Here is a 15,188-nt window from a genome sequence, read left to right on the forward strand (position 1 = left end):
TATTCTAGGGTTTGTGTTTTTCTAATGCCAAGGGGTCCTCACTAGCGAGGGTTTCATGAAAAATGGAGCTACTGTTTGTGTGTCTGTGTGTGTGTGTGTGTGTGTGTGTATGTGTGTGTGTATTTATGTATGTGTGTGTGTGTGTATGTGTGTGTGTGTGTGTATGTGTGTGTGTATGTGTGTGTGTGTATGTAAATATGTGAGTGTGTGTATGTGTGTGTGTGTATGTGTGTGTATGTGTATGTGTGTGTCTGTATGTGCGTGTGTGTGTGTGTGTGTGTGGGTGTGTGTGTGTGTGTGTGCGTGCGTGCTTGTGCGTGTGTGCGTGTGTGCGTGTGTGCGCGTGTCTGTGTGTATGTGTGTGTGTGTGTGTGTGTGTGTGTGTGTGTGTGTGTGTGTGTGTGTGTGTGTGTGTGTGTGTGTGTGTGTGTGTTTGCGTTTGCCTGTCTGTCTGGGTTTCCGAGTATTTGTGGTCAGCTTTTTGTGGTCAGCAGTAACTCAAGAGCCTTTAGATGGATTGTGATCATATTTGGTATGTCGGCAGGTGTCAAATAGCTTTTGACGTCAGAAAAAAACGGCTCAAGTTTGAACCCATAGGAGCTTTTTGTATGATTCAGCTTTTATATTAGCAACTGCACAAGGGATTCATGCCAGCAAATGATGTAGAGGATAATACCCATTACATAAGACCGACAATAGTACGTAATCGCTCAAAACAAGTGGCAATATCAAAACGGAAGCCGCTGAGTTCGCTATGGAGGCTCGATTACAAGGTCTCTGTCCTCGGTTTAAAGGAACGGTCAAGAAATGGGTTGTGGCTTCCCGCCGTGTCGAGATTTGATGCTTGTTATTTTGGAGGAGCTCGACTGAGACGGCGAGAGGAACCCCTCGTGATACAGATGTGTGACATACTCGTGGACGGTGCAGTGCTTCTTGATATTTTCACACAGGACGCAGTACGGATCGGAGTAGATCCCGCCAGTCCTGGGCAACCTTCTGGCCCTCGGGATCTTCTGCTTGTCCTGCTGAATCCGTACGTTCCTATCCCTGAGTAAGGTAAAGTAACACATGTGCCACGTCTTCATCCACGTGCAGAACGTCGAGTCGATGTGAAACCCGGCGTTCCAGGCCGTCTCGCCGATGTACATGGGAGCAAAGTCGTAGAACTCTCGGTTACAGTGAGTTCTCATCTTCGCTTGCAGCCTCCGGAAGTGAGCCAGCTCCTCCTGGAAGTTGCCGCCCGCCATGCTGATTTTTCCCCACAACGTCCGGTTGAAGTGGTCGTACAGAGCGTAGTCGATTGCGTCGTGCTGACGGTAGTTTTGTACCAGGTGCTCGGGTACGGTGTTTTTCCGTAGCTCGTATTCGTAGCTGTTGTATTTGAAGTAGAGGATGTCCTGCATGTCCCAGCACAACAGCCGCCTCAGCAGCACCAACGACTCGTCAAAATACTCCGTCACCATCACGAGGCCGAACTCTCGCGAGATCTTGTCAACAAAGTCCCGGATGTTCTGTTCCTTCACGGCTGTAGAATGGTTGGATGGTAGATCCTTGAGGGGGAATCCCAGCTCTACTGCCATCGGGTTTTTCGTGGCAGATATGGGGGCTCCGGAGGAACGCACATCGACCTTATTATCATATCTTCCCGGATTTTCGAGGAATGTTTTCAGTGCGTTTGGTCCGGGAATGCGAAACCTCCTCGCAAGTTGGTAGTAGTTGAAGGCAGACTTGAGGCGTTCCATCGGCTCCCTGAGGATGGTGACGAAAGTGGCGTTCTGAGACAGCAGCTTCGTTATCCTGGGTCTGTCGTAGATGGTGTGATACGTCAGGATGTCGAACTCCTTCTCCTCGGGCGGGAGGTACTTTCGGATGTCCTGCCGAAAAATGACAACAAAGTGTATGGGATTAGATAGAGATCACATACAAGGTTTTGTCGTACAGCATAATGTATAAAAGGCCAACGTATATAACTTCAATGTACCGAGAAAGTACAGAGTACAGTACCGAATATTTGATGTCTGAATAACAAGACTGCAGCCCTTTCCAGCAGCGTGCGTCGGGAGCGTATCCACAGTCAGGATTCAAATTCTCAATCTTCTGATCTAGACGCAGGGTTACTGACTACTGAACCACAAAAGACTGATAATCTATTCACTGTTTATTCATTCATTCAATCATTCATTCAATCATTCATCTATTCCTTGATTCATTGAATGATTCATTGATTGATTAATTGATTGATTGATTCATCGGTCCTTTCATCCAATACCTGAAGGCCGTATGGGTACAGCTGGTTGATGTTGTTCCCGCTCGGTTGTACGTACGAGAGGTTCCGAAGATACCCGAAGCGGTGTAAGACCTGAGTAAAAGTAGAAGGACAGTCCCTGTTGGACTATTTCGACGTTCTGATAATGGTATATTCCTTCATGATGATTAACGATAATGATATGCATACAAGCTATGATAACACTATTCCAATTGTGAATTAATAGTATTCATTTAATCAACTGAACTCAATTGACTAATATATCACTTTATCTATTGCAAGTATCCAACCGAGTAGTACATACCTATCAGTTAATTAGATCCATGTATGCAGCGCACACAATGCAACTTGTTTATGCTCTTAATACATACATTTCAAGCATATAACAATGGGTGAATCAGTGATGCAGACCTGCATAATGGTGCTGCCGCCCGTCTTGTGGAGTTTGATGAAGGCAACTTTGGTGTCAGGCTTGCACACGCGCCCACGTGACGACCTCATGATCGGGTCCATGCTCAGGCGGTATCTGCAGTAAAACGGTACATGTGAGTAAGGACCCGTTCACACTGGTGCGTATATTAATGTGCATATGAGTTGTGAATTAACATTTCTTTTGGTTTAAGTCAAGTTTGCGGAGAAGAAGTTTGTGGGGTTTTTTTTTTCAATTTTGACCCACCGGTACCGTTGTGCAGCCTAGTTATCGAACAAAAGAAATGACTTCTTCGGCTGCAAACCTAACCTACACCCAAAACATGTTAATACGCAACTCATGCGGACTCGTACATACGCACAAGTGTGAAGGGGTCTTAAAAGGTATTAGTAGTCACATAGCCTTCTTGAGGCCGTATGGGCAGTGGGTTGTTCTGTACTGTGTCTAGAGAACAGAACTTGAAGGCGGAGCCCATCCCTCTTATTTCACCGCCTTTGCCGAAGCCATTTTTACCCCAGGTTGGAGAGAGGAAAGTTGTGTTAAGTGCTTTCCCGAGGGCCCACATATCGGTGGCATGTCATGGGCGGATTCGAACCCAGGACCCCGGAGTTCTGGACCAAACACCCTAACGGTTGCGCCAGCATGACTCCACTAAATTTTTAATATCAAGCCAGAATTATCTTCCATTACAGTTTTTCTTTACCCAAAGGGGACGACAAGACGACATCACTTTTGATACATTTATCATCATCTTAATGCTTGGACCGGTCAATAGATGGTTGAGTAGCTCTGGTGGTGTCAATCAATAGCCTGTTGGTTACTCAGTCAACCATACACAAGTTTATGTCATTTGCAAGGTTAGATTATGTATCACGACACCCAGTAAACGCACACATAGACTTGTTACATGGCACATCGATTCTGGGTACAACTAGCAGCAATGAGCAGTTTTACGTCTTGTTAGGGCCCATTCACACTTGTGCGTATATATGTATATATATATATTCAAGTCCATATGAGTATAATGTCTATCAACTTTTTCCCCATTCTATGCACTCATTCTATGACCTCGCTGCGACCGCCCTGCGACCGAGCAATTAGACAGAACGCTCAACGATGTCATAGATAAAATGCCACTTTCACGCTTTGTATATTTTGTTGTCTTTTCAGTCATACTTTTACATTTCGCATGAAATTTCAATTATAAAATCAAGGGTTACGCAAATCCACTTTAGGTCGCAGCAAGGTCACCGTCAAGTGAGATGGGGGTGTAAATAGCACCCAAAGGATAACGTTCGTAACGTCCTGAAACACCCACGTTCATATCCCTATAGAGTCGTCTTTTCCCATCTCAACAGTTTCGTCCGTACGTTTACCACTCTCTGAACGATACAATAAGATCTGGAAAGATGAAATCTTCACAGGAATTCCACAAACTAGCTACGTACATGTCATGTACATTATATTATAGACGCCATGTTCTGATATTGGCGAGCCGTCAAAGTCCATGAAACGCGCGGTAAACCCTCCATTGTCCATAAAACAAATATACAAGATACAGATTAAACGCAACAGGAATCGATTAAAACAGCAGCACGCACATGGTTAGAAAGATTTAAAACACAATAATATTACAACATGTCAGTAAAATACCCAAGGCTGGGTGGGTTTCATTATTGAGAACCATGTATGTCATCATAAATACGTATATTGCATGATTTTATCATGAGCTGTTATTTTCATCAACGGTTTTGATAGGGGATTTATTTCAGACATATACATGTATGAATGAGAAAAATACGTTTCCATTGTAAAACAGAAGTTAAAAATCGTATTTGACATACGTCTCTGTCCGATACGTTGAGCAGCAGGTTGCCAACAAATTGAAATTCTTGGGACTATTGTTACAGTAGAAGTCTGTTTTGTGACAGAAAAAAAGTAGTTGTAGATCATTTGGGACGCTCACAAAGCCTTGTCGAAAAACTTGCACCAAAACCTTTACGATGTATATACATGCGCCCTTAGAGCTTTATATTCAAGAAGACAACCCTCGTTTGATATGAAATCTGACTGCCATATCGACAGACATTTGTTCGAATGGCCGGAACATCCATAAAACAGCCATAAAACGCAGAGATGGACGTTACAGATGGAGATGGAATCTACCTCGGTACGTCCGTCTATCTACATCCTTATCCACTAATGGTGGAGCTTACGTTGACTGCGTTTCTTCCCTCCAGCCTATCCTGGATATGGATTTAAAAGCAGTACCTTTAGAATAGATCAAAGTGTAGTTTGGTTGCTTGTCCAGGTGGTATTTGTCGGCCATTCACCACCCATATCGACGATGAAGGTTCTAGAATGATCTAGATAATAAGATACGCCAAGTTACCCAAGCAACTGGATATGGTTTTGGAAATGGTTAGAAGTTTCAGGTAGCATCCACTACTTTTCGTCAGCGAGATCTGCCGAAAAGCTTTAACGACAGCTATGAATTGGTATGCAAATGAGTTGTAGACAATTCTAGAGATATGAGTGGAAGAAAATTGGAGGACCTTGGAAATCATAGACAAATATCACCCATAAACCAAGAAGATCGTTGGAAAATATTTCAAAGATGATTGAAAGACATTCATTGCAAAATCATCGAAATCATGGAAAGATGATTGGAAGTCATTGACGTTCATTGACCTCACTGAAGGATCATTGAGAGATCTCTGAAAGACTATTAAGATGTAATTGAAAGAGCTTAGAGACCATTGCGAGGCCATTGAAAGACATTGGAGACCATTGGAAGATCATTGTAAGACCCTGGGCCCAATTCATCATCATCATATCTTGCCGCTCCACGGCTGTAACCACTGACGGGCAGTCTGGTTGGCCTCACGAAGATCGTCGTCAGTGTATCTACCTGGGGCCAATTGAAGGTCATTGAAATAGCTTAGAGACCATTGTACAGTCATTGACCACGAAAATCATTGAAAGATCATTAAGATCATTGAAATATCATTGAAAAGCTATGAAAATCACCGTTGTGGGACTAGCAAATATATGTGCTCATCGGTTGGTGTCTCAACAGTTTCACTAGTGTACTAGTATCTTCGCTACAGGGCAGGCTCTGGTGCCAGACCTACCAAAGCCCGTAACGACATATCTCTCGGAGGCATCGAAATACCTTCGAGATACCTCCGAGATGTGTCGTTACGGGCTTTCGTACAGCCTCGATGGGGGTTTTCTTGTTGATGGAGGGATACCATTAGTCGCCTTCGTTTCTAAAGTATATCCCATTTCCGCATGCATTAAGAGTTTCATGCGCTGTCCATTACTCACATGGAACAAGCTTATCCAAGCGCACGGAAACATTGTGTTTCATACGGCTAACATTCATGGTTCCCGACGTAACGTTGTGACTAGTACATGTACATAAAAGCGTGTGCACAATGCGTTTTAAAACGTCTAGATAAATTCCGTCAATTTCTACACTTTTTTGTTATGGTGTAGTAGATGAAAAATTCGTATGGACGCTTCGACGTGGCTGAAAGGCTTTCACGAAATACATTTGGCGGCGGTGTGTATCTACAAATGCCACATCTACTGCCGTATTTAAAGACCTCTGAATGGATGCCGAAATGGGAATAGGTGTTGGTGTTACGCGCGTGAAATGGCAAGATCGCCAGATTGCGCCCTTTGAAATACAGGCAAACAGCTACCAAAAAAGGACAAAAAGATAATGGTCAATTTTTGTATACTTAAGTTGTGGTCATACGGTGTTTCTTGTTAACTCGAATTTGCATATCACGGTACCCCCGATTTATATATTTCATGTAGTCCCAATTTATCTATATCATTACTAATTCATCTATTTCAGTTTTGTGAAATACTTTCATTGCATATGAGCACCAGAACTTGTGAGTCAACGTTTCCTCATACGGACTTTAATCAAATTTGGAAACTACATCTTACATGATACACCGTGAAATGACAAACTAAGACAAGTTATAAACACAGTAACCGTAGCACTAATGAGTCATTGACTGTGATAAACCACTGCGTGGAAACCTCGATAATCAAGTCATATGTTATGCAAAACAGTAACTATAAAACATTCAGAAAGGTGAAGGTATCCCCTTCCCACTAGAGGCTTCGGCTGCGCTGCGAATTTTGATTTGGCGGATCGCTCAACGAATTTCATTGATGAAAAAACGACTCTTTTTGACGTTTTGTATCTTTGCTGTCTTTTAAATCACAGCAAAGCGCAATATTCCCATCATGAAATCAAAGGTTACACAAATTTGGTCTCTGTAAAGTCGCTCAGTTTCTAGTGTAAAGCGGGCCTAAACGAGATAGATGAAATGACCGAGAGTATGTGTTACTGAGCGAATGTTGTAGGGGCAAAAGTCCAGTCACGTCCAAGTAATGGGCAGGCTGTCTGCTCGCAGTAACTACCTGAACCAATAGACGAGTTATGGCGGGCGCCAGCAGCGAAAGGATGGCACCAGAGTGACCCAGTCAAGACGGGTGCCCTGCGCAAGATACATGTATCTAAAGACCCTATCTCACTGGACCCGCGGCACAATGGCGACCTCGCTGCGACCGGCTGATTTGACAAAGCGCTCAACGAATTTCATCGATAGAAAACGCATCTTAAGATTTGTGTGTTTTATTAACTTTTTAGTCATACTTGTACGTTTTGAATGATATTCCAATCATAAAGTCAAAGGTAACACAAATTCAATTTAGGACACAGCAACACCACCAACGTGCCGCGGGTTCAGTGAGATAGAGATTTTATTCACGGAGGGTTGTTCATTTTGGAGGGGTGGGAGCGCTTGGAAGTATCTGAGCTTGGTTTAATTGTTGATGAAGTAGTAGTATCAACTACTAAATACCTAGATACCTAATGCCAGCTAGCTCAAAAAGAACAAGAATTAGGCATCCTTTCAAGTACCAGCGTTATCAACCTAGGATTGATGTGTTAAAAAAGTCATCATATTTTCCTACAACTATGATCGTAAGGTGGAATTTGTAACCACCAGGTACAGTAGGGCATCCACCCTAGATAACTTTAAACAACGCATGCAGTTAGATATGCAAAAGTTATGTGTGACAGGTACTAGTAGTTCAGTGTAATATACTGCTGTCACATCGCCTTGCGTGAGTAGCTTGTGTATTACACGTACCGAAGGGCGGTTATACCAGCCTAGCCTTACAGATATTGATATACTGTACAAGAGTAAACTATGAATATTATCTATCTTCATTCCTAACAGCGTTTCCCAAGTTGTGTAATGCCAATGTTGTAAAATTTCATCAGCATAATTTGTTACCAATCAAGGAAATTCCCCAAACTGCAATCCGATGGGCTGTTTTATTGAACGCATACAATAAAAAACATTAACGGCGGAACAACAGCATGATTGACTGCAATGTAATTCAAATGAGGACGTTACGATCAGGTATGCACATAGCTAACGAACGATTCAACAATAAAATTTAGCTGTATAAAGACCAATTACTCGTGATATACGTACAAGTTTCAGAGTTTTCGTTTTCGTTCGTTCAGACCCTTGTAGAACCTAGCTAGTGGAACATTGGCAGCAAGTTTCCTTGCTGTTTCAGTAGCAGGGTATACTGTTTTAAGGGGGGGGGGTGCTAGTCCTTTCACTTGAACTTGCTCGAGGCATATTTTGAACACGGGACCCCCAGTTCTAGTAATGACCACGATTTCTTTCGTCTGCCTGCCTTCAGCAAAGCAGATGAAGGGAATCGCGGCCATCACTAGCCACACCCTCCACCGTAACCTTTGCTTGGAGAATAAGATATATTCACAACTTCAAAACCAACCAAGCCATCCTGCATAAAAAACAGCGACAGTTATACATGCAGTCGGAGGTTAGCGCCATACACACTCCGTGGAGCAATCACTAAGACTGAAAATCGTTCTTCTTCTTCCTTTTAAAGTTAGAGTTAGTGGAATATTGAGAAGTAGAGACTGACCAATGCACTTTCTATAGCCATCCTTCAGCACGAAGTGACAAATAGCTTCTACACAGGCTGTGCAATCGGAGTATTGAACAACAGACAGACAAATCCCGGTGATGTAACTGTTGGCTGCTTCAAAGTCACGTCTAAAACGCTGCCGTCGCCAAAGCCTGGCTAAAACGTTAATCAAAAGTCGGACATCTCCGTAGTAGTCTAGATGTTATCATCATGTAAAGAGTCGATTAGAGGAAGAAGTAAAGGGAATCTGGATGAAATATCTCATTAAGGGATTGAGTCCAACGATTTATGAAAATATCACGGACCCTTAAAAGTTTAATTTTTGCATTACTTTCCATCTGGAGATGAGTGTGACGTTAAACATGTATGGAATGACTGATCTAAAGATGTTGGCTAACTCCATTACTCTACAGTAGATCCGACTCCGTGTATACATTCTTGTTTTAAATTCGTGGTTGTCTGACAAGTTGTTTTGACAGCCCACAAACCTTCGAGCATTTGCTGGAGCTCGGGTGACAATTAAAACGGTAAATAACAAGACGAATAAGACGGCTATATTCGCTCTAAAGACCATGGCAACAGGCACCACCCAATATGACACGGTGGAAGACAACACTGGCACCCTTCACATATTTTCAGTAAGGACGGAATACATTTTACTTTTGTGGCGTCGTATTAGCGTAACGGTTATATATATAGGGTGTTTAGCCAAGAAACCATGAACCGCTAGATTCGAATACGCTGACATGCCAGTGATACCACCGATGTGTGCCATAAGGAAAGGCACTTTACACGACGTTCCTCATTCTTCCTAGGTGTAAAAATGGGTACTTGACTTTGGTTGGGGAGGTAAAAGGTCTGGAAGGAGAGGGATAGGCTCTGCCTTCAAATACCGTGCCCTAGACACGTCATGAACATTTCCGAACGAAAAGTAAAAGTAAAGTAAAGTAAGTAAGTAAGTTTCCGAACGACATGAAGTACTGAAGCAACTTTACCTTTTACATTTTACTCCAACTACAACCAGACTTTTAAAGGAAATGAGAGGACCGTAACATTTCTAATGTCTTTGTCTTTGTCTTTGTCAGCAGGGCCGGTCATTTGTTTTGTTTTGTTTTGTTCTGATGTATTAGCCACGGGCTAGTTGGGCAGCCCTGGCTGTACGTCCTGAATACATATTATCTGACCCCTCCGTTTTAGTCTCTGACTCAGAAGTCAGAACCCAAGCAAAGTGAGTCAAAACGAGACGACTCAAGAGTTTCGATGACAACAATCCCTTACTAACATCTGCTTGGAGATTTGACTGTCATGTCACGCCTTTTCCCGCCGTGGTGGTTCCTCCGTCATCCGTGGTGTGATTAAATTGGACACAACTCGCGCCGAGATGTTGGCATCCATCGATTTCCGGGTTCTCTCGGCGTCTAATAAAGCGATGTAACCCTGTCATGGACATCCTCGGATCAATAACACTTCAATCTGCCGGGATCTTTTACCACCCAGGCACACAGGGAGGAGGATAGTCTATAACAGACTCCTTGGGGTGCTGGAAGAGACAAGGAGGATCAAGCAGGTGATGTGATTCTAGTCTTCATCAGACTCAGCTGTAAGCTGCATCAGAAAATATCAACAATCGGCATGAAATCCTCTTGCAAATGGTTTGCCATATTATGACATATGTATGATCTGGGTTGTGTGTTAACATTGCCAAACACCATTCAAGGAAGGACTTGCAATGAATTGAAGATGTGTGGGCATGCTGCCCGTATTAAAGGCAATATTATATCCAAGCATTTCTACTATTATCGCTGCCTATAAAAGAATCGGATGGGGACTAGCATCAATCAGCAGGCCAAAAAGTCATGTGTTCGAATCTCAGCTGTGCCTGCCTGCAGTGTCGACATGTCACGTTGTAAACTCATGAAGCTCATTGTCTTGAAAATCGTTGGTTTATGTACTATGTAAAAGCTGGGCTCCAAACGTAACAGACAACCTTTCACCTTTCAGGTCGATTTTTAAAAGAACGACTTAAATAAAAAAAACTTGACCTCTACACTTTGAAAACAAAGCATGGATGAATACAATCTCGTGCGTATTTCAAAACAAGTGTCAAAGAAAACATTTCTTGAAACGTTACTTTGTAAAGATAAACGGCTCAGACAATCAAATCAGAAGAAAGTTGTTATGTTTGCACCGGATGATGAAGTCATGAATTAGTCACGACGTTTTAATCTCCCCAAGAAAAGAGTAATCAAAAACCCAATCTTTCATGGAGCAATTTTGACACAAGTGATTGATCTATGTCTTGGATAAATCAGGAAACCTTCTTGAATGAACATCTTCTGCTTTTTCATCAAAGAAACATTCCTATTTCATTATTCTATCACAAAGACATACCTTTGAATAGCCTTTTATCAGAAGAGCGTTGCTGAGAAAACTGGTTTTCAGCAAGAAACACGCTGATATACAAGGGTGAAAAACCATGCACACACTCTAATATCTGTACACTTGATGGATAAGATCTAGATGCTTATCTGAAGACACGTCTGGACAGAATGAAGTAGACGTTTTGACTATTCAGATGCAGCTACATATGAGATTCGGAGACTGCATAGAGTTCAGACGAGGTGTGGATAAACTTGCATTGTCTTTTAAGTTACAACCGCTTCATGGCGACGTCGTGTACAAACTCTTATCTATGAATACTCAACGGTCAAGCTGTGGATTTTAATATGCGTTTGGCATAGCGTTACAGACAGAATGAACAATTGGACAGTACTACTTTAGTATTCAGATGCCGTAACATTCGAGATACAGGGTCTGCATAGAGTCCCAAGCGGAGATACAAGCGAAGAACATCATGTACAAACTCTTATCTACATGTACGAACATTCGACGGCCAAGATATGGATTTTAATACGCTTCAGGCACAACGATATAGCCAGAAAAAGAACTTATATTTCTACTGTCCAGGTGCCGTAACATTTGAGATGCAGTCCTGATCGGAAATGTGAGCGATGAGCATTGAGTACAAACTCTTGTCTAAGAATGCCCAATGTTCAAACTGTGGATCTATATAGACGCCTTTGGCATAACGTTGTAGACAGAAAGTGAAAAAAAACTGTACAATCTAACTATTCAACTGTAACATGTTAGATACATGGCCCAAGTATAAAGTCCCAAGCCGAGATACGAAGAACATTATGTACAAACTTTTTATCTACGAACACTCGACGGTCAAGATGTGGATTTGAAGAAACTTTTGGCATAACTTTGTAGACAGAATAATAAATGGTACAATTCTTCCATTCTGTTGCCGTGAGATGTGAGATACAGGGTTTCTATAGATTCCCACACTGAGATACGAAAGAAGAACACCATGTACAAACTCTCATCTACGAACATTGGCGCTCAGGCTGCGGATCTGAAAACGCGTTTGGCAGTGTTTGGCATAACGTTATAGACAGACTGAAAGAAAAATTGTACAATTTAACTATTCAAAAATAACAAAATTGTACACTTCTATTATTCAGTTGTAACATGTGAGATACAGGGTCTGTAAAGAGTCCAAAGCGGAGTTACCAATGAAGAGCATCATGTACAAACTCTTATCTACGACCATTGGACGCTCAGGCTGCGGATCTGCTGGCGACGCCAGCTTCCCTGTGATGATGATTCATCGGGGTAAAGACGTTTGATTCAGATTGATATTCCTCGCCTATCAGACTAGCGGGCTCGCTTCTAAAACAAATAAGCCTCGTGTCAAACGGCCCGTTCCCGGACGTTGCCGGCAATTTACTCTGTAATTACAGAGGGCGTACGGCTGGGATTCCAATTTACCGTATCTGCACCGCCATCGAGGGAGATGGGGCGGTCTTTTCATTCGCATCGCATCGCCCGTATTTCATGTGCGTGTGTCTAGATCTTTTTAACACTGTTTTGCCGCTAGTTTTACGCTGGCATCAACCGTTTCCAAGCGTTGTAAAGCGCTGAAAAGCGCCGCTTATCGATGGAAAGTGCCGGCGCGTGCGTCAACAACCCCCAGCTGTACGCTAATGATGGGACAAGCGCATCTCTGCTGCAGAAGAGATTGATTTATAAAGACATGAAGAAAAAGTGCTGCAAGGGGCTACGAAATTGATATCTGAATAAGCGAAGGGAAAAGGAAAACCCACTTTGCATTCATGCCTAAACAGACTATCTGAAGTTCAGACACTAAAACAAACACGCAGAGAAATGTCTACTATACGAAGTGAAGGGCCGACGGAAAAACTCACTTTGTATGAATGTCCAAACAGAATAGGAGACACTAACATAGAACACAAATACGCAGAAGAAAGTCTTTCTACTATGTGTGTTTTTGGGGTCCTTGTTGAAATACAACCCTTCCTCATTGCCTAGCAGTAACTCGCAGATAAGTAGATTTATAGGCTTTCAGAAAAACCCTTTGTGTGACCAGATTCGGCAGCTGGATCCTCAGAGGTAAAACTAACGTTACCCTGAGAGCTTTCACGGCGATTGGATGACCCTGCAACAGGAGGGCGGCCATGCTAAGGGGCCTAAGAAAAAATATGTTGTGTTTCCGGGTACAGTCTGATGAAAATAGGGTCGGTAGGTAGAGATTCTCTGATCACTCTTTTTTTTTATATTTCGGCCTAAGTGATCCAACACATCCTGTTTGACAATGCAAAAACTTAAATGCAAAGACATTGGTATTTTCATGAGATTCTGCATTTTTGTTCTTTCACATCTGGCTTTGGAAATGACTTTGGCATTTTACGCCTTAATATCCATCTTGCAATATTTTTTTTTCAATCTATATTATATATTTGCTCATTTTGCAGCTGCTTTGTACGATTTACATTTTTTTTTGGACACGGACATGTCATCCATGTAATCGAATCAGCATGGCCTAAGACTTGGGGAGTGATGGAAGGGTGATGGAAGAGCCCCTGTGCTGCCATCAGTCATAAGTCCATTGTCCTGACGGGCGCCGCTCGGACAGTGAGGTTAGAGAGGTGACTCAGTTGAAAGCTCGATCAGTCACGGCGAGTTTTATTAAACTTGTCCGCTCTAAGTCTACCCGACGAAGCGGTGAAAACTGGTAACAGCAATTTTGTATTGCTGTATCGATGTGTTTTTCAAGGCCGTTACGCTTTGTTCGAGCGGTCTTACGTGCCCAAACTATAAAATGATATATGATGGGGAACTGGAAATGGTACATGTAGTACGGTGCAAATGTTGGATTCGCGTACATCATACAGAAATTCAACCCAAACCTAGGTCACATGTACCTAAAACTACATATATATGACTAATTCATGGCAAGTTGAGTTAAGTAAGTCGACTTCATCTTCTTTTAATATTAATGTTATCATTTTTTGTTGGCCACATTCTGGTGGTTTCATCGTTCTGTAACTTGCACGAGACACACTTCTTTACCAAACAGTTAAATTACATGCCATTCTGGCTGCTTTAGCTGGATACGTATAACGTTACACAGTTCATTTGGTCACGATGCTTAAATTAAAGCATGGCCGTAGCCGTACGCATAGGCAGACCCTTGGTTGGGTTACCTTAATTCAATGGCGAGAATTGGTAAGAAAATTGGGTCAGGGAAATGAAATTAACGGATATAATTAAGCCTTGTATCGTCCTGAAGGTAATTAGTTAAAGGGTCATTAGAATAGGGCAGAAGATTAAAAGTGGTGTTCCCAAAACGTTTAGAGGAGAATTTCATCATCCGATGCTGCTGAAGAGGAAGAACAGGCAAAACAAACAAACAAACAAACAAACTTAACATTTTATATGAATGAATGAATGAAGACCTTTATTGCACATTTCTACTACACTGGGCTAAGTGCAGGTCAAAACAAAATAAAACATGTTGAACAGACACAACATAGAATAACTGTCATTAGATAAATTCAACATCTCCTCGCTTGTCAGTTATGATAGCGATAAAAGAACAGCTATGTTTCTCGATGAAATGTTTGTCTTGTTGCATTATATAGGAAAATTTCTACAGTATGAAATACGGGAAATAGGTTTTGTACAAGCCTATACAGTTCATGGATTACAGACCTGTTTCTTAAGGTACTGTATACACTGTCTTCGACCCTTTACCATAACCATGAGCTTGCAACTAGCCTTCGGGGATGATTTTTCAATGAATTTATCATAATCAAAGATACGATATCCCAGACATTTTTGACGGCACCGTAACAACCGTAAGATGCATTTTGAAGTCGGTCCGTTGCAGATCAGACATATGGACAGTGGAGATGATAGACAACCGCCAGGGGCTTTCAGAGGAGAGCAGCGGCCCGGGCATGGAGCAAAGCGAGTGGGCGGACACAGATGACTGACCCCGAAAAACAAAATAAAATTGAAGAGGCGTCTACCGCGTAAGGCCTCCATTCCACTAGACGGAGATCGCGCTGCGACCGTGATGCGACATATGTTTGGCTTTTAAAACTCTTGACTTCATCATTGGAA

General features: G+C 42.4%; 1 protein-coding gene across 1 annotated transcript in view; it reads right to left on the reverse strand.

Annotated features, from left to right (window-relative positions):
• Window positions 1-497: 497 nt before the first annotated feature.
• Window positions 498-15,188, reverse strand: part of LOC136427911 (galactose-3-O-sulfotransferase 2-like) — a 34,101-nt gene continuing 19,410 nt past the window's right edge. The window contains exons 3-5 of the mRNA XM_066417134.1: window positions 2,678-2,792; window positions 2,270-2,359; window positions 498-1,874 (exon numbers count right to left, since the gene is read on the reverse strand). Coding sequence (XP_066273231.1) covers window positions 801-1,874; window positions 2,270-2,359; window positions 2,678-2,792 — 1,279 coding nt within the window. The 3' untranslated portion in view covers window positions 498-800. The remainder of the gene's footprint in view (window positions 1,875-2,269; window positions 2,360-2,677; window positions 2,793-15,188) is intronic.

This window comes from Branchiostoma lanceolatum, chromosome 2, assembly GCF_035083965.1.
Source record: "Branchiostoma lanceolatum isolate klBraLanc5 chromosome 2, klBraLanc5.hap2, whole genome shotgun sequence".
In the NCBI taxonomy this organism is placed as follows: Eukaryota; Metazoa; Chordata; class Leptocardii; order Amphioxiformes; family Branchiostomatidae; genus Branchiostoma; species Branchiostoma lanceolatum.